At 44.5% G+C, this 19,721-nt stretch overlaps 1 protein-coding gene across 3 annotated transcripts in view; it reads right to left on the reverse strand.

The window, feature by feature from the left end:
• Window positions 1–3,912: 3,912 nt before the first annotated feature.
• The window catches only part of SNRK (SNF related kinase), a 66,106-nt gene continuing 50,297 nt past the window's right edge, over window positions 3,913–19,721 (reverse strand). For all 3 annotated transcript variants that reach the window (XM_027522167.1, XM_027522168.1, XM_027522169.1), the window contains 4 exons: window positions 17,688–17,829; window positions 13,939–14,151; window positions 11,137–11,271; window positions 3,913–7,693 (listed from right to left, as the gene is read on the reverse strand). In XM_027522167.1, the coding sequence (XP_027377968.1) occupies window positions 6,469–7,693; window positions 11,137–11,271; window positions 13,939–14,151; window positions 17,688–17,829 (1,715 nt within the window). In that variant the 3' untranslated portion in view covers window positions 3,913–6,468. The remainder of the gene's footprint in view (window positions 7,694–11,136; window positions 11,272–13,938; window positions 14,152–17,687; window positions 17,830–19,721) is intronic.

Here is a 19,721-nt window from a genome sequence, read left to right on the forward strand (position 1 = left end):
GACTCGAATCCTGCCCAGCTCCTCTTCTGCACTCCCCGCCCTCCTCCCCTCTGCCTCCCGCACCCCCTCCCTGACTCCCCCATTCCTGGAACTCTCACAGCACCTCACAACAGGGGCCCTGAGACGTCACCATGTCAGATGGGCATCTGGTGCTAACTGAAAGCCCTGTTTCTTCCCCAAGGGCATCATGAACTCACAAGGACCAAGATTCTGGTTTGTTCCTCTTCTTACTTGCCAACCTTTAGCACTGCTGGGAGAGAGATGGCCGGAGTACAAGTGACTCCCCAGCGGTCACTATGTGCCTGGCTTCTATTAGCTCCAGAAAGACCAGATCCTACCATCCCTTTCTCAACTATCCCTCGCCAGGCCCACAGCTCTGAGGGACCCAATCCCTGCTGGAGGGCAGAAGGGGCCTGAAGTCTGGCGTCTCCTGCTGCACAAGGAGTGAGCGAGCACCAGAATCTGTGGCCTATGACTGAGTGCCAATCAATACATGTTTTCAGGTAGAAAATTACCTGAAGCTGGAGGCTGACCAACACTGAGAACTTACACGAAGCTGGGACAAGCTCACGCTCCCCGGCCAGGGTGGAAAGAACTTCGGTGGACTGCTCAGAAGGGCACTGCCTTCGTCGTGGGCAAGTCAGTCCTAAAAGACCCCTCTGGATCTGTCCTAACACTTGAAATGCAAGACCCAAACTAGAACAGCTCCAAATAACCCCATGCCAAAATGAAACCCAGCACCTTTCACTTGAGTACAAAATCCAGCACTCAACAAAGTGAAATTCACAGTGATTAGCGCTGCGATGAAAAAGCTAGAATTCTATATCCAATGAAAACATCCTTCACAAGTGAAGTAAAAATACGTTTTCAGACAAGCAAAAGCGATCAGCAGACCTGTAATATTAAAAATTTAAAGTTCTACAGGCAGAAGGAAGATATCAAAATGCAGATTTTTACAAGAAAATGAAGTGATGGAAACAACAAAGATTTTGGCAATAAGACGTTCCCCGTTTCATCTCTTAAAAAGAAAACTGCCTAAAACAAACTCGTGTGTGCAAATATAAAAATAAAATGACTGACAACAAAAAAGGAAAAAAATGGAAGTGTAGAACTGTAACATTATGTTCTATAAGGAGCATTATTTTAAGGTAGATTACATTTGTATAAACTCAGTCTACCTTAAAAAAAAATACACACACACCCCCACTCCTACAGCAACCACTAAAAAAACTAAGAGAGGCATATAGCCAATTAGCCAATAAAAAGTGCTAAACCAAAAGAAGACAGTAAATAAGAGAAAAACAGAACAGATGAGACAAGTAGAAAACAATTAGAAGATGGATTTACACTCACCTACTATTACACTAAAGCTACCTGGTCTGAATAAATCAGTGGTCCCCAGCCTTCTGGCACCAGGGACCAGTTTCGTGGAAGACAGTTTTTCCAAAGACTGGCGAGGAGGCTGAGGGGGGATGGTTTGATGATGATTCTCGTAAGGAGCAGGCAGCCTAGATCCTGTGAGTGTGCAGTTCATAGTAGGGCTCACACTTCTACAAGAATCTAAGGTCACCACTGATCTGACAAAAGGCAGAGTTCAGGAGGTAGCGTGAGCGATGGGGAGCGGCAGGCTATAAATAGCAAATGCACTTGCTTGCTCACCACTCACCTGCTGTGTGGCCTTTTTCCTAAAGGACCACAGACTGGTACCCATCTGTGGCCCAGGGTTTGGGGACCTCTACTTTAAATCAAAGGCAAAGACTTGCAGACTGGACCAAAAAAGCAAGACCCAACTACATGCTTTTTATAAAAAGACTGCCAAAAAAACCCCAAAATTCTCATTTTAAATATAAAGATACAGATAGGGTTATTAACCCTAAGTTAAAAAAAGAGAAAGAACGGCTCTATCATTATCACACAAAGCAGACTCCAGGATAAAGAATTATTCACTAGGAATAAAGAAGAACACTTTCTAATGATGAAAGGGATCAATTCATCAAGAAGACAACAATCTTCAATCTAACAACAGAGCTTCAAAATTTTAACTTGAAACTGGTAGAATTAAAAGGAGAAACGGGCAAAGCCACCACTGCAGTTGGACGTCCACAGTCCTGTCTCGGTAATTTATATGGGGCAGAAAATCAGTAAGGATGTGGAAGACATGAATACCATTGTCAACCGACTTAATTACTGACAGAACACACAGAATACTGTATCAACAGCAGGACTCCTCAAGCACTCACGTCAGCGTTCACCAAGACAGGCCAGGAGCGGGGCCATAAAACAAATTTAAGTAAATGTAAAAAATTTAAGTTACACAAAGGACAACTTCTGACTAAAACAATTAAACTAGAAATTAGGAACTTTATGTGGAAAATCCTCAAATATTTGTAAATTAAACACCTTTTAAAACATGCCACGATTTAGCTTTTAGAAGGATCACTCACAGTGCTGAATGGAGGAGAGAGACACGGGCAAAACTGGCGAAACTCTTTAGAGGCGAGTACTGATGGTGTCACGGAGCAGAACGTTAGAAGTGGTGGCAGGGAGGTGTCAACATTTGGATGATAAATAAGATGTGCTCATGGATTAGATGCTGGGATCAGACAGTGAGTGTTGACACCAAGATATTTGACTTGTGCAGAACAAATGAAGGTTCAAAGTTGTGTTTTACGAGATGGAAAGCATTAGGAAAGGGTAAAGATTTGAGGGGGATTAGGAAGGCGTTCGGAAGTTGTACAAATTGAGGTGCTTATCAGATGCATCTAAGGAGAGAAATCACATGGGTAGTTGGAATCTGGCGTTCCTGTCAAGAGATGTGGGCTAAATGTATTTCAGGTTTTCTGTCAGCACAAAGCTGAATGGGATCATCAAGAGACTGTGTGTAGATATAGAAAAGATCCAGAATTGAATCCTGCGGTACTCCGAATTTAGCAGTTGGGAGACTGTGGAGCTAGCAGACTGAAGAGCAGCAAGAAGTCGGGTCCTGAGCAATGCAGAGTTTGCAAGGACAAGCGCTCATTAAACGCTAACATGGGACTGGAACTCACCACTGGATCAGGGTTTGTCTGGCTGAGGCTGGGCTGGAAGTTGAGGATAAAGGGAGAATGTGCTCAAGGGTACAAGGTTTCTTTTTGGGCTTATGGTTGCCCAACTCTTATAATTTACTAAAATCTACTGAACTGTACAATGTCAATAGGTGGATTATGTGGTATGTGGATTACATCTCAAAGCTGTTTCTAAAAATTGACTGTTGGGTTTAGCACAGGGAGGAGGTCACTGCTGACCTTGAGCAAAGCAGTTTTGGTACAGGGACAGCAGTCCTGCCTGGCTGGAAGGGTTCAGAGAGGAGAATGGAAGGAGAAAAGGGACAACAGCTAGAGGGAGAGCAGAAACACGAAAGGGGGATAAAATCGTGTTTGTTTGCTGTTAGGAACGATCCAGTGGAAAAGCAAAGGTTGATGGTGCAAGGCGAAGAAAAGAATGGCGACGTACTCGGGTCTGGCGCCCTGACGCCTGTGCATCTGCGCGGGCAAGAGGCAGGGCTGCCTCGGAATCACCCCACCGGAAGAAGGGCCGGGCAAGTGGACAACAGGGCGCGCGAATACACGGCAAGGCGGCAGACAGAGACGGGGGCTCGGGGCGCTTACAGCTGCTCTGGTTTACTTATCGGGAGGATAGTGACTGGTCCGAGTGAAGAAAGCAGGTAACTGGGGAAATACAGTTTAACTAAGGGACAGTCCTGACACCCACCTGAGACTTGTGGTCACGAGTTTAAAGTGAGAACAGTCACGATCGCATTTTTCCAGTCACATCTGGCGAAGCAGGCGCACACACAGCATGTAGAGCGTCGGTCTAACCCAGGCCAGGGCTACACACAGCTGCGCTCATGAGAAGAAACAGAACATGGGACAGTTTATATTGCTGAACACCAATATGCCACTTTATTATTTGGACTTTGTTTTTTCCCATTTGTCACATACCTGTCAATGTTTATACAATGAGGAAAATCAACCAGCAGTGGAAGCAACCAGCCAAAATCAGCTGATAATTCTGTACCCTCTTAACACACATCGATTCTAACTTGGAAGGGACATCTTTAATTTGATTCAGTCTCACGGCTATTCTTAAAATCGGTGTCAAGATTGTCACAACTTTAAATACAGATAGAATTGCCAGAAGTACATAATTATATATATATATATATACACACACACATACAGAAAATACAAGACTAATTGTTTTTCCACAATATTTAATTTACACACTACTGTAACTCTGCAACTTCTGAAGACAGGTTAAGGGGTACAAGAAACTGTTTAGAGCAAGTAAGTCATTTGGTCCAATATTATCTTAACATAATGGTTATTTGCTCCCTCCCTTTTATGTGACGACATACTATGACATACAACACATGCACAGTCATTCACTGATGAACAAGGGGTAAGACGCCACGCAGACTAACATCTGTCTACCCAGAGGGCCAACCAACCACACACGACTAGTAAGGCTATGATACAGCTATGCAGCATAATGGTCAACACTGCTGATCCTAAAAGTGAGCACCATATATACATTTGAATATAAAAAACGATTGAAAACCAAACACATACGGGTTAGTTAAAAGGTGCCATTCCAAGGCTATACATAATCACAGGAAAAAGTATTTACATTACTTGGAAAACAGCTGCAACAAAGAGTTTATTGCCAATGCCCTTTATAAACTTCTCTCTGACGTTTAATACAGATGTTACGCTCACTATCTATGTGAACCACACATCTTATTTCTGGCCCTTTATAAGATCCCTGCTCAATAAATTTCAAGCAAATATGTTCTATGGCTTCACCCACACATCTATTCTCATAGCTTTCAATTATAAACATCACAATGAACTAGAGCTGTAGCTTAAAACGTTATCTAGTCTAGGTCTAGAAAGTAAAATAGGTATTTTGAGTATCATCTTTACTTAGGTTAGTAAGCATACTGTGAAATTCAGAGTTCCGAGTAAAATACATGAATCCTAAAGTAGCAGAGTTGGTGTACACTTGGAGAAACCGTGACCAGTGGAATGCTGTCCTTTGCTGCTCCGCCCACTCTACAGACCAGACAACCGTCACTCAGACAGGACGGACGCTGGGGAGCGTGCGAAAGCCAGAGGGACCGGCCACGTCCTATAACCAATGTCACTAAGCGCTGCTTTTAAGACCCTCTGGGCACAGCAAGAAAAAGTAGCATCTCGCCCCTTCCCAAAATGATACTGTGTCCTACAAGATAAAAGCCACGAAAGATGATTATCTGGTCAAGAGTAGTCTTGTACAGGAGTAGTTTTAAAGCAAGAGTTCTTTGATTATTGTTCTGGCAGGAAGGTAAGGTAAAAAACACTTCCAGCAAAAAACAAAAAGAAAAAACAAAGCAGGCTTTGTGCATTTTTGTTGGCTGTTTGTGTATTCAACCGTTTTAATCTTTTTAATCAGCCAATTCCCATAGGTAGTTGAGCTAAAGGACATAAAAGAATGGAAGTTACCAACAGACAACCTAATTATCAAAGTCCTAAAAATCAAATGCCAAATTTTTTTTTTTAATGGGGTTTTGACTTTGCCAACACCTTTGCTTCCACGTTATTTAGGCCCTAGCGTTTCTTCTACCTACATGGTTGTCCAGGAAGCCTGGGGTACGCCCTCCTCAAGGGAATTTACACCAAGCATCCTTTTGTTCTGTTAGACAGACACACACTCTAGAAGTCAAGGTGAGACATCTTCAGTTCACGTTACCACATTACAAAATGAGACTGTCTGCTTGCGACTGACCACTGCGGAGGAAGCTGCCTTATGAATCTATGTACTTTCTCACCTAGTACAAAACAAGAACATCTTTTTCAGTTAAATTTTAAGAGCCCAAACTGTTTTCACACTATAGCTTAAGACAAACAGGTGTGGGTTATGCTGAAATCATGGTTTTACGGTTGTCGGTGCAGACGCTTGCTGCACTCTGCTCTGCACAGGCCCTGGAGGCTGGGCACCCCACGCCTGCAGGCTCCAGGCCTATCGGCATCACAAGGTTATTGCTTTGGTTCTGTCTCAGACACCAGAGTATGCCTCAGAGCACGGAGTTCCCATGTCACTGAAGGTCGGGGCGGGAATTTAGATTTTTCACAAGGAAAAGCATTTTCTCTAAGTTAAGTGCAGAACATCAAATTTCTAAGTGCTCCATGGATATTAGGTTCCAAATATACATTTTAATTTAATCCTGATCATCCACATTAAAATTATAAATGTAAAAATGACACGAGACTTTTCAGCTGGAAAAGAAAAGTAGTGTCTAGCAGCATGCACAAAGACCATGCATTTGTCACGTCGTCAGGCGAACAACGAGAAAGTAATAAATAACTGCGGCTTTAAGAGAGTAAAACCGAAAGGGGGACCAGTGGAGTGAGCCGGTCTTGGCCGCTCTGAGCAGGAGGCACGCCGAGCTCAGATGACGTGGCAGCAGCTGGCCTGGCTGGAGGCGCACAGCAGCCCCTCCTTGGGGTTCCGCTGGATGTTCACAGAGATGGTCTTTTCGCACAGAGGTAGCTGGAGCACGTTGTTTTTCAGGTTCCTGCTCTTTATCCGGTCCAACTCCGCAGTGGTGTCCACCACGTGGTCGGAGAAGAACTTCATGCCGCCCCCTACCTGGGTGGACGCCGCACCGCCGGTGGAGCCGATGCACATCTTCCAGGCGGACTTCTCCTGGACCTTCACGCTGGAGAAGGACAGGCCGCTCTGCGGGTCAAGAATGTACTTGGCGCTGCCATGCAGCTGCGAGCCGAGGCAGAGGCCCATGAGTTTGAGGCTCTCCACCAGTTCCCCGGCGCCGCGCGCGGCCAGCTGCGTGGATGTGGACGAGCCGGGCCCGGCGCAGCGGCGCGCGCTGCCCGACGTGCCGCCCGGGGCGCCACCCGAGCCCCCCGTGGGGCCGCCGCCGCCGGCGCTGTGCTCGCTGGGGCTGGCCTTGTCCGCGCCCCCGCCGCCGCGGCTCGGCTTGCTCTGGCCGCCACCGTCGCCCTCGCTGCCCGGGGGCCCCTCGCTGCTGTCCCGGCGGTGCCAGGAGTATGTGAAGCCGCTGTCCTTGTCCAGCCGCCGGCGGCTCTCCGAGTCGTCGTCGCTGGTCTCCGAGCTGCTGCAGCTGGAGCCACGGCCCTGACTTTTCCGGCGGTGGTAGCGCTTGTGCACCGTGCCCGGGGAGGCGATGTTCATCTTGAGGCGGCTCAGCTTGGGCGGCAGGTTCTCGTCCATGTCGAACTCGTCGTCCGACTCCCCCTCCTCGAAGATCTGGTTGAGCACCGGCGCGCTCTTGCGGGATGTCAGCCGGTTGGTCACGGACGGCTTGCGGCGCAGCACCACCTGGGTCGAGAGGGACATGGGCTTCTTGTCCTCCTCGTCCTCCTCCTCATCCTCCTCCACCCGGAACAGGCACTTCCGCCCACTGGCTGCGGGCTTCAGGCCGGCCTGTGGCCCCGAGGACAGCGCGGGCCCCGCCAGCTCGGGGAGGTCCTCCTTCTTGGCCGAGTCACACAGGCCTTTGCTCCTGTGCCCGTTGAGGACACTGTCGGTGGCCCGAGCAGGAGACTGAGGGACAGTCGCGTGGGACAAAGGAGTGGCCGTGAGGTCATCCTCAAGGTCCTGGGGCACATCAATTTTGGTTGGCCAGGACTGCCTATATTGAAAAAAAAAGGAAAAGCTATGAAATAATACGTAGACTTGACTCAAGTACCTTATATATAAAACACTGGGAGGAAAGCCACAGACATGAAGAAAACGAAAGCAACAAAAAGCAGCAGCAGCCCTGCAAACCCTCTCGACATCCTGAAGGCACTGCGAGGACACTAGAGTATGTGCTCACATGGGGCTGAGGTTCCGGCTTCATGACCAAATAAGAACTTCATCACAGCTGTCAGAAGGGGGCAAACATCTCTTCTACATAAGTGTTTTACACCACAAGAAAAGCCTTTTTAAAAGTGCAAGGGAGTTATCGCCAGAGTCAAACCTGAACACAGGTTCTGCTCCTTCTGGTCTTAGATCACAATCTTTGTAGGTATATATTATTGCTAAAAAATTCACGGGCAATTTCTAGTCCTCCAGATTTTACAGGGTGGTGTAAAAAGTTGGTGTGTAAAAAAATAAAAATAGTTTAATGGATTTAAACTACTGATGAGCAAAGTCAGTGAATACTGGCACATATAAATCTCTTCAGCAATTAAATTATGCACCCCATAAGCTCCTTCTCTCTCTTTCTCTCTCTCTCTCTCTATATATATTTTTTAATGACCACACAGGAGTTCTGCACAGCAAAATCTACTGTTATTTGAACTTTGATTTTATTCCCAATCCAGAATCACCCAAGTAGTAAGAACACTGCTTGGTAGCCCAAGGACAACTTTTGAAAGTGAGGTCTCTAGCCTCTCTTGAATAAACATCTGCAACTCTCAAGGGCCCTCTGCCCAGGAGAAGAGACACCAGAGACACTGCAACAGCCACAGCTAGACCGACACTGAGCTTCCCACCAACTGCTATCCCAGACGTAAAACCCATCCAAGCTGTAGCTTTACAAGAACCCATAGGCGTTTACTGCAGACCTCTTTTCTCCAGCTCAGAGCTTCCTCCTCTCAAGGATGGAGTGGGCCTGTTTGCTGCTCACTGCTTGGTAGTTTACAGAAGCTGAGTGTTCAATGTTTTTGAGGTCAAGCAGCGTCTCTGGACAAGTCCTCTGTCCTCACGACACAACTGTGCCAACTCCAGGTGAGCCTTGGGCCCTGAGAAATGGCACCCAACGTTCCTTTCAGGATATATTCCTCAAAGAGCAACCACTCAAAATGTCACCCTAGCAAACACTGGGGTGGCCCTGTGGTGGGAGGCACGTCAGACCCCCCAGAGCCACAGCCAGGCCTCTCGAGGGGGGCAGGGCAAAGACTGGAGGGGATTCTCTCCTCCCCCCACAACAGAACCCACCCGGAAACAAGAGGCAAAGCCCTGCAGCTGTACCGGCCACTCCACCATCACTCTGAACCAATGGTTCTTATTTACATGAGTTATCAGATGGTTAAATAGCTCACATCTACGAAGAACATATCCAGGTCCAATGCTGTGCTGGACTAAATAAGCATGACACTGTGAGAAAATCACAGCTTATCTTAACGAGAGACAAGAAAGCTTGCTACCAAGAATCGTCAACGAGCTGCACCGACGGCACAGTTCCCACGGACAGGGTCGGCTCCTGGAGGACCTCTCAAGGCTCTCGTACAGGCAGAGGGCACGTGTTTCCAGCCTACGCTGGCAGGACACAAAGAATGGACCCTCTCCAGGCAGGTCTTCCCTGGCTGGACCCAGGGACCCACAGCTAACTCAGCCGCTTAACACCAGCCTCCTGTCTCAGGCCACGTTTCTGCACAGGTCACCCTGAGCCTGAGGCGCACCCAGCAATGGAACTGAGTTAGGGTCCGGGGTTTTGACAATGAAGCAAGGCAAGTCAGCAGACATCTACCACATGCCAGCAGGCCAGGGCCCAGGAGGAGGACAGGCCCCACAGCACCTCCACTCCCTAATCCCCAGCTGGGTAAAAGGAGACTGCATGGAAGGCGCTGATACTTCTTTATAGCTACTGTTGGCTGTGTAATTTCTATAATAAAGTAAAGCCACTTTAATTCATTTACCTGTCTGATCAATTTTAGATTGAGTTCTGTCCCACTGAAAATAAAACAGTTCAATTGCAAATGTTCCCTTCTCCCAAACACTGGAGTGGCTCCAGCCCAGGCCCGCGGTGATGCTGCTCTTCACACAGGAGGGCTCGGGTCAGGGCTGGGCTGACCCTAACCGCTCACTGACCTCCTCCTGGTTTGTCCCACGTGCAAGGTTCCCACCTTCCCTGGGGCCCAGTCCTTTCCCAAGCTGACACCAGACAGAGTGCCTGGTTTTCGTTATGCAAGAAAACATCCAGGATATAAATGAAGCTACCAAATTCATCTTCCAGTTAAACTAAACTTCAAATATTTAGTCTTTGGTCACCCAGGAATGTTTTCTTGTCTCTTCTCTGTCGCGCCACCCCAAGCAACAACCTACCCGTGGCAAGCTGACTGCAAGTAATTTAAAATCCAATGGTACTCTTCTTTAAAACAGTAATTTATTATTACATATTCATACACATATGTTCATATATAGTTAGATGTACAAGTAGAGAATTACTAAGAATCAAGAGCATCCTTCTGTTTCTGAATCACTATTAATTCCACTATAATTTCATTATTTTATCTGAACAAAGATAAATTCTAAATAAATTTTCATAATGGTGACAAAAGTAACCCTTTTGTAACCCTTCCCAAGTTTTGATATTAAATGGAAAGCTAATATGGTAGAAGAAAAAGAAGAGTAGGCAGGTAGCGGGAGAGGAGGAGCAGGAAAAAGTTGGGCAAGGAAGGGAAGGGAAACACAGCGGAGACGCGCGCGGCCCCTGCTCTGCCGAAGATGACGCGGCGGGGACGCCCACAACGGCGACAGCGAACACACAGGCCGGTTCAGACCACCTCGCACAGATAGTAATTCGTTTATCCCAATGACACCCCCAAGGAGCAAAGAGCATTATTCCACCCATTTCACAGATGAGGAAGCCAAGTCAGAGGTTAGGTGAACTCCCAAGGTGAAGTAGCTAATAAATCAACTAGCTGATCTGTCATATTCCTGCAATCCTGAGATAACATCATACCACAGAGAGGCCCTGTAGGCTTTCTAAAATTATTCCAGATACTGAGGGAAAACCCAGCCTTGTTCCCGTAATAAAACTTAAAAGAAAATGACACATTACATGTCAGATCTGGAAGAGTTGAACAGAAATAGCGACAGACACCCCCTAGCTTGAAGCCGCTTCTGCACAGATGTCTTCGCAGCCAGGCCAGCAGCTATAGCCCATGTCCCCGCGGAGCCCAGGAGAGGAGGGCGGCCCCAGTGATTAAGGACCCCGGCCCCTCCCTCCCGTGGGGAGCCCACACGGGGCCTCTCAGCGAGGCTGTCACCGCTTCATCCTCTCGCCCCAGACTTAGGAAACATTGAGGAAAAGGTGGCTATTTCAAAACGGTAACTTACTAAAATCAGTGAAGATTTTTTTCTCACCTAAACTGGGCCTTGATGTTGCTAGGGCTTGCAGATCTGGTTTGTATTTCTTTCTCTTGCTTTTCCCTCAGGATCCTTTCAGCAAGCAAGAAGTAAGTGGCTGTGATGTGGTTGTACCTGTTGGTTTCCAGGGCCCTGAGGAAGGAAGGGAGAGAGAGCAGAAGCCGCATTAGCAGGTCTGATTCTGCACAACACAACTGAGTTTTTGCTTTTTAAGTAAAACCAAATGAAATCCAAGGACCTGGAATTCTTTAAAATTATAGGGGTGGGGGGGAACCCCACAAAAGGCGAAAAAAAAACTAAAGCTGGTAGTAGATCATTCTTAAAACTCTAAGAAACAACTGCATAAAAATGCTCGGTTAGTAGGAAAAACCCAAAATGCTGATGGCAACTGAGCTGGTGTCAGTTTTAGATGCTTAAGAAAAGATAATGAACTTTCTAAGAATGTATACATTATCTAAAAATTTAATGTCCGTCAAGTTTACTAAAGTGGCTTACTTGCTTCCAACAGAATTATGAACTGAGTTATATGAATGTGCACTCAAACACGAGTATCAATGAGAAAAATTAGAAAAAGCTCTTCCTTTTACACTAGGTATTTCCTGGCATTTTCAGACACTAACGCATGACTAATCTATTGAAAGCATGTTATTAGCCCCTTCTTTGAATAAAATTTATGAATAAAATAAAATTGGTACGTCCACCTCAAAAGTAGTGCTGAGTCCTCAATGTGGCTGGCACTGCTGGGCACATGCCCACTGGGCAGCCAGCGCCCCCGCCCCCCGCCCGCCGTGGATAGACACTGGAGGGGTGTACGACCAAGGATCCACAAGGCCCGGAAACACACGATGCTGCTGTTCAGGCCCCTGTGTATTAGTGAACTTACACAAGGAGCACTCGGGAAGGCAATACAGGGGCTGCTCCTCATAAAACAGACGGTGGGGCCGCAGCTCAGGAGGGCAGCCAGGGCCACGCGGAGAGATGCTGAAGCCAGACATGGAGGGGAAATCTGGGACCAGAATGGCTTCTCGGAGGGTTTCCTCAACTGAGCACCAGATAAAGCTGTGGGCTTGTCTTAAGGGGATGGACAAATGTGTCTTTGAATTCGGCAAGCATCCTACAATGAGGAGCTGCTCATAATGTGGGCAGCAGGCAAGACTAGCCTGAGAACAGCTGGGAAGACCTGAGGCTTCAAACTGTCCCTCCTTTTGGATTTATAATTGAATTTACCTAAATTAAACAGTTCTACAGGACTCCACTGCATGTATTTATTTAAGACTCAAGCCAATTCAAGGAGATGCAAACAGCCTTTTATCCACTCAAAAGTGAAAAGTCATTCTCTACACATTCCTACAGTGAGTATCCTTGGCAAAAAGAGCAAGTGTCCTGCTCTTCTCCATTTGCTTAGGTCATTTCAGTAGCTGCGGGTCAATCTGTGAAAACTCAAAACACACTCAGAAACCTGCAGATATTTGTACTTAAACCAAAACCATGAGCCTGAGTTTATTCTTATAAATTCTTCTTTCCAGTATACCCTAAAGATGCACGTCCTTTATAAAGACACCACCCTTCTCATGGACCAGACCCGGGAGCTGAGCCTGACAGCCCGCCCGCTGCAGTGGTACATCCAGCCTGCATCCGCCTCTTCCCAGCGGTCAGACACCTGGGTCGGAGCACTCAGCCAGGCCAGAGTGGCCCCCTTGAGGGCAGCCCCCCAGAGTATATCCTCGTTTCATCATCCTCAACTGTTTCACCCAACGAATTAAATTACTTTTGACTTGGCAAAACACTTCATATTTTTAGACAGGACCTCTTAGAGAAATGAATCATTGTTAAAGCAACTGTATCTTTATATTATCCTTGATTTCAAACTTCATAGTTTATAAAAAACTGGCTTTGGTTTTTAAAAAATATAACTAATGTGTGCATCTCATGGGCTCCAGGTTACTGTAGCAAAGGCTCTAAAAAGCCAGACAGTAACATCTTCTAAGTCTCGTTACGTCGTATGGTCCTTCTCACGATGACTCTGGTAACGTGCACACCGACGGGCTTGGCTGTGGGCCCCTACACCCTTACTTATGAAAATGTGCGACGACAGACAGGCCAACTCCTGATTTCAAGAACTTGGGGTGCTGCCCCTGCTTCCCTGTGGGGACCAGAGGGAGACCCAGGAGTTAGGAGGACCCAGCAATGGACAGCGCAGCTACCAGGACACAAAACAGTCTGCTCCAATTCACCTCTGTGAGAAGGGAGAGCAGCCACAGGACCCACTGACACCACTAGCGACGGTTTGCTCGTTCACTAGCACAAAAAATAAAAGCAAAAGACAACAAAACCATGAGCCAGGCCCGGGGCCAGGAGCTCCAGAGATAAGTGACGTAAGCCCTGCCCACTGGGAACTCCAGCCGTTACACCACGTCCACAGGCCCGGACACAGTGAGAGCGAGCCCAGGACTTCCCTGGCGGCTCAGAGGTAAAGAATCTGCCTGCTGATGCATGAGACCCGGGTTCCTTCCCTGATCCAGAGGCCCCACATGCCTCGGAGCAAGGCATGCACCGCAGCTCCTGAGCCTGGGCCCAAGAGTCCTGGAGCCTGCGCTCTCAACAAGAGAAGCCACCATCTGAGAAGCCCACGCACCTCAACGAGAGAGCAGCCCCTGCTTTCTGCAACCAGAGAAAAGCCCCAGCACAGCCAAAAATAAATAAATTAACAAAACTTTAAGACAATCTTATTTTATAAAATAAAGGGCCCAGCCCAAGAACCCTAGCCCCTCGGCCCTGTGCTGGCGAGCGCCGACATACTCGACGATGGCGTCGCGGTCCGCTATGTCCCCGAGCACCATGCGCTGGATGATGCTGTTGTGCTCCTCTTCTGACAGGTTTTTATATGACACGAGCGGGATGTTATACTTCGTGGCTGGGGAAGGGTCCACTCCTTGAAGCCAAGGATGGTTTTCAATCTCTTCTAAAGAGGCCCTCCTCTTGGGATCTCTCTGCAGCATTCGTGTGATCAGGCTGGAAAGGAAGGTAAGTCCATTGTTAAAGCAAAGTCCTGGCAGGGATGAGTAATGGTGAGCTACTGTATTTTTCAAAACTGTTTCCTAAACTTATACCATCAATTTCATTAGGTTCGCCAGTGCTGATGGTGGGGCTGATGGGAATGAAGCAAATTTGGTGCCATCAGATTCACAGAATAAAAAATTGTAACCACCAGATAGAATGAAGCCAAACACACAAATGCAGTTTCCTATCATCTAGGATTAACACGAGACATCAACATCTGCCCCTGAGTTAACTGGGCAGTGGCGCCAGAACCCGATACAACAGCCAGCAACACAGAGCAGGGCGCTGAGCTAACTTGTTTCCAGAAGAATGAATGACCATCCTGATCAAAGTGACCGAAGTGTCATCTACCTTTAGACATATATTCTGTTTAAGGGCATTGTGTTGGCAAGAAGGAAGGAAGGAAGAAGGAAGGGAGGAAAAGATAGAAGGACGGAGAGATGGACGAACTACTCAGCAAGTAAAAATAGAGTAAAAGTAAGACTCTTGGGAGCAAATGACAAAGCTGGCCTTGTTCAGATTTTTCCTGCTTCTGCACTGAGTAACTCAAAGCAGAATATACGCAGAATATAATGATTGTGCAGAGCCTCCCGAAGGTGAGAAGTACAACCAGAACATAGCAAAGAGCTGGGACCCAGCTTCAGCGTGAGGAGGAATGAGAGGTGAGAAACACGTCTCCTGCTAAGACGTCAAGATGGAAACCTGCCTGCCTCAACACTGCTGTGGAGGGGGACAGGGGAGTTTCTTCTACGAACTTCTAGGTACAAGCTGGTCCTCACACAGGTTTGTGGTCCAAATTAATGACACTAAATCTGTGTGGTACACACAGTGAAAAGGTTACTTTTAAGAGGTTTCAGGGTGGAAATGCCCCTGGGTAACCAGGAGGAAAGCGAATACAAATTCTTTGTGTGGGGACTATAACTTACAAGAAACCTGACCTCCCAATCAAAAAAAAAAATGCAATGGAAACAAAGTTCCACTGCGAGAACTTAAAGACAGGATGGAAATTAAGAATGCAGACTTCAAATACATCTCCATCTATCAGTGAGTACAATAATAAATCGAATGACTCTCCAATTAAAAGACAAAATGCTCACATGGTTAGATGGTATCAATCAAAATTCTAGCTCCTAGTGGCTAAAACAAAATATGTACCTAAAAACCAGACAATAAAAGATTTAAAGAATGGAAAACTATATAGCACATGACTGCTAACCAAAAGAAGACTGGTGTGATCAGCTACAACTAGATGACACAGACTGACTGTAAGGCCCAAAGCATTGTTAGAGAGACAGTGATGCAAAGGTTCAACTCACCAGGAAGACCCAACAGTTTTCAACTTGTCTGGATGTAATACTATTCCCCCCAAAACACCAAAAGCAAAAACTGACAGACTTCCAAGTACAAAATAATAAGCTGAGTGTGTTGTATTAATGGGGGTAATAAATATTTTTATTTGCTTATGATACCTTTCTACACAGTGGAAGAATATCTCACCAAGTGGTAGATTAAGCAGTGAAATAACTAGGAAAGGATTTAAATAATTTTGAACAGTATAATTAACAAGCTTAGTCTTAAGGATTTATAAAGAAGTCTGACCCCAACAATTAGAAAGTGTACACTCTTTTCCAGAATAAAAGGATTATTTACAAAAACTGACTCCATGCTAATCCAAAAGCAAGCCTTACCAATTTAATAAAAACTAGCACCATATAGACTCGAGCCTTGGATCACAATGCAATTAAGTTAGAAATGAATAACAAAAAGCTGATTAGTAAAACTCTTACACGTTTGGAAATTTAAAATATCCTTCTAAAAGTAATGGGTTAGATAAACACATGGAAACTAGACAACAATCAGAACTGAATAACAAAAGGACTATAAATCAAAACTAGCGGGATGCAGGTAAAACGGTGCTGAACTACTACATTAGAAAAGAAAAATTTATGGAATAGTCAACGTAAGAAAATGGAAAAAAGAACTAGCCCATTAAGTAGGTAGCAGGAAATAACACAGACAAAAGAATATCAGTAGCATAAAACAAACAAGCAAAAAAATACAACAGTAAATCAAGAAAAACAAAAGACAGCTCTTAGCAACATTAAAATGAACAAACATCAGGCAGGCCTGATCAAGACAAAAACAGAGAAAGCAAAAATAGAAGAAGGCAAAAAAGTCAATACTAGAATGAAAAAAGGACAGCAAACCCACTAGTCTATGGGCTTTAAAAATATAAGTAGAGGATGTTATGAATACTTGAGGCCAAGAAATGTGATAATTTAGATAAAATGGTAAGTTCCTTAAAAAACAAAACTTAGCAAAACTGACACAGGAAAAAGGAGAAACTGGTCCTATGATTATTTAAAGATAATCCCTCTGAGAAGGAGATGCCAAGAAGAGGCTTCTAAAATATTAGAACTGTTTCTTTTCTTGAGCTGGCTACTGGGTACAAAGGTGCTCACTTTATCACATATACATTTTATCCGTTCTTCTGAATGATATATGTCATCATAAAAATATCTTACTCTGTTTTTTCTCAGAAGGGGCTATGAAGACACTCCTGAAAGACAAACATCTAACACACACACACAACATACAGCCACAGACAGCAGCCTGCTTCCTGGGACAGAGAACAGTGGCAGTCAGGGCATAAGGATGGCGACGGTGGTACTCACCACCAACACTCATCCTGAGTGCTACTTATGTGCTAAGACTCAGCTACAGCTTTATATACATTAATTCATTTCATTTCCACAATAACCCTGTAAGGCAGGTTCCACCATTCTCACATCAGTAGTAAACGGAGAAACTAGTATTTGAATCTCAAGAGTTTGAATTCCTAAGTTCTTAACCATGGCCTAAGATAGGGATCCACTTGCAGAGAAGATTCCTCAAACTATCAGACTTTCCTTCATATAAAAATAATGATGGGAGAAACTAAAAACTTTAAATTAACGAAATACTGAACTTCCAACAGTTCATTTCATTATGAATTTATCACTATATACATCACAGTGCTATATATAGTACTTTAAATCCCAAATAATCAGCTTGCATGTACTCTTCCTATAGTCACACGAACCAAACAGAGCTCTTAGTCAACCGCAGGGAGGAGTACATGAATAAAATGAGGCACGCTCTGTAAACCCAAAAATGGTGTGTTGATAGTCTATTTCAGGAAAGCAAATCCCCTAACTCTTCTCTGGAGCTTTAAATAATTCCAGGAGCAAAAACAGAAAGTAGTTCTTACTGCAATTCTTCAAGTGAAAGTAACCCACCAGTCCTGGAGGCCGAGGAGGCATATAATGCATTTCTTGAAAACTAGCTTATTTGAAACACAGACTAACACATTATGTTCTCCAACGTTAAATTTCAAATCATATTCTGGGGTTAACTCCCAGAACACCCTTACCAAGAGTAGAAAGTTAAAAGGGTTCAAAAGTTAAAATGAACGAAGATGCACGTGTACTTTCATTATTTTCACTTACTCCTTACACTCTTTGGACACGTGGGATGGCACTGTGTACTTGCAGTCCATGATCATGGTCAACGTTTCACTGTCATTGGCCTCTTGGAAGGGTGGCTGCCCACACACCAGCATGAAAAGGATCACTCCCAGACTCCATATATCTGCAAATCAAAGACATACTGTTAAATACTAAATCAATAAGAAAACTAAAAACATTCAGAGGAATAAAAGTAGACTACAAGTTTATTTTATTTTGAACAGGCAAAAAACCTAGAAACAAGTGAAAATGAAAACGACGATCCAGAACCGACATGAAGCAGCAATAGCAGTTTCAAGAAGGAAGTTCAAAGCAAGACAATCTTACTTCAGAAAACAAACCAAAAAAGTAGAAGGAAAGAAATCATAAAGATCAGGTCAGAAATAAATGAAACAGGGATGAAGAAAATAATTGCAAAGATCAATAAAACTAAAGCCTGGTTCTTTGAAAAGATAAAGAAAATTGATGGACCTTTAACCAGAAAAGGAAAAAATGAAAAAGGCTCAAATCAATAAAATTAGAAATGAAAAAGGAAAAGTTATAACAGACACCATAAAATACAAAGGATCACAAGAGACTACTGTAAGCAGGTGTCTGCCAATAAAAGGCATAACCTAAAAGAACTGGACAAAGCCTTAGAAAGGCACCATCTTCCAAGACTGAGCCAAAGAAACAGAAAATATGTACAGACCAATAACAAATAATGAAACTGAAACCGTGATTAAAAAAACCAAAAGCTCCCAAACACAGGTCCAGGAACAGATGGCTTCACAGGTGAATTACAGAAAGCATTTAGAGAAGAGTTAACATCTGTCCTTCAGAAAATATTTCAAAATATTCCTGAGAAAGGAAAACTCCCAAACTCATTCTAAGAGGCCAGATCACCTTGATACCAAAACCAGGAAAAGATATCACAGGAAAGAAAATCATGGCCAGTATCACTGATAAACACAGATCCAAAAATTCTCAACAAAATACTAGTAAACTGAATTCAACAATGATCAAGTAGGATTTATCCCAGGGATGCAAAGATTTTTCAATATTCACAAATCAATCTGTGTAATATACCACACTAACAAACTGAAGAAAACCAGATGATCATCTCAATAGATGCAAGGGAAAGCTCCTGACAAAATCCAACACTCATTTATGATAAAAACTCTCCAGAAAGTGGGCACAGAGGGAACCTACCTCAACATAATAAAGGCCATTATGACAAACACACAGATAACATCATTCTCAACAGTGAAAAGCTGAAAGCATTTCCTCTAAGATCAGGACCAAGACACGGATGTCTACTCTTGCCACTTTTATTCAACAGTTTTGGAAGACCTAGCCATAAGAATCAGAGAAGAAAAAGGGGATACAAGTTGGAAACAAAGTAAAATTGTCCCTGCTTGCAGCTGAGATGGTATCACACACAGAGAATCCTAAATATGCCCGAGAATACTACTAGAGCTCATCAATGAATTCAGTAAAGTTGCAGGATACAAAACTAATACACAGAAACCTCCTGCATTTCTATACACTAACAACACAAGATCAGAAAGAGAAATTAAGGCAACAATCTCACTTACCATCGCATCAAAAAGAGTAACACCTAGGAATAAACCTACATAAGGAAACAGAAGATCTATAATCTGAAAACTATAAAACAATGATGAAAGAAATCAAAGATGACACAGATGGAAAGATATGCCATGTTCTTGGATTGGAAGAACAATATTACCAAAATGACTATACTATCCAATGACTGAATGCAATCCTTACTGAATTACCTATACCATTTTTTCAGATCTAGAACAAAAAATCTTAAAATGTATGTGGAAACACAAAAGATCCCAAAAAACCAAAGCAGTCATGAGAAAGAAAAACAGAGCTGGCAGGATCAAGCTTTCTCACTTCAGACAATACTATAAAGACACAATAATCAAAACCATATGGTATCTGGCACAAAGACAGGCTTATAGATCAGCAGGACTGAAAGTCCAGAAATAAATCCATGTACCTATGGTC

Source organism: Bos indicus x Bos taurus, chromosome 22 (genome assembly GCF_003369695.1).
Source record: "Bos indicus x Bos taurus breed Angus x Brahman F1 hybrid chromosome 22, Bos_hybrid_MaternalHap_v2.0, whole genome shotgun sequence".
In the NCBI taxonomy this organism is placed as follows: domain Eukaryota; kingdom Metazoa; phylum Chordata; class Mammalia; order Artiodactyla; family Bovidae; genus Bos; species Bos indicus x Bos taurus.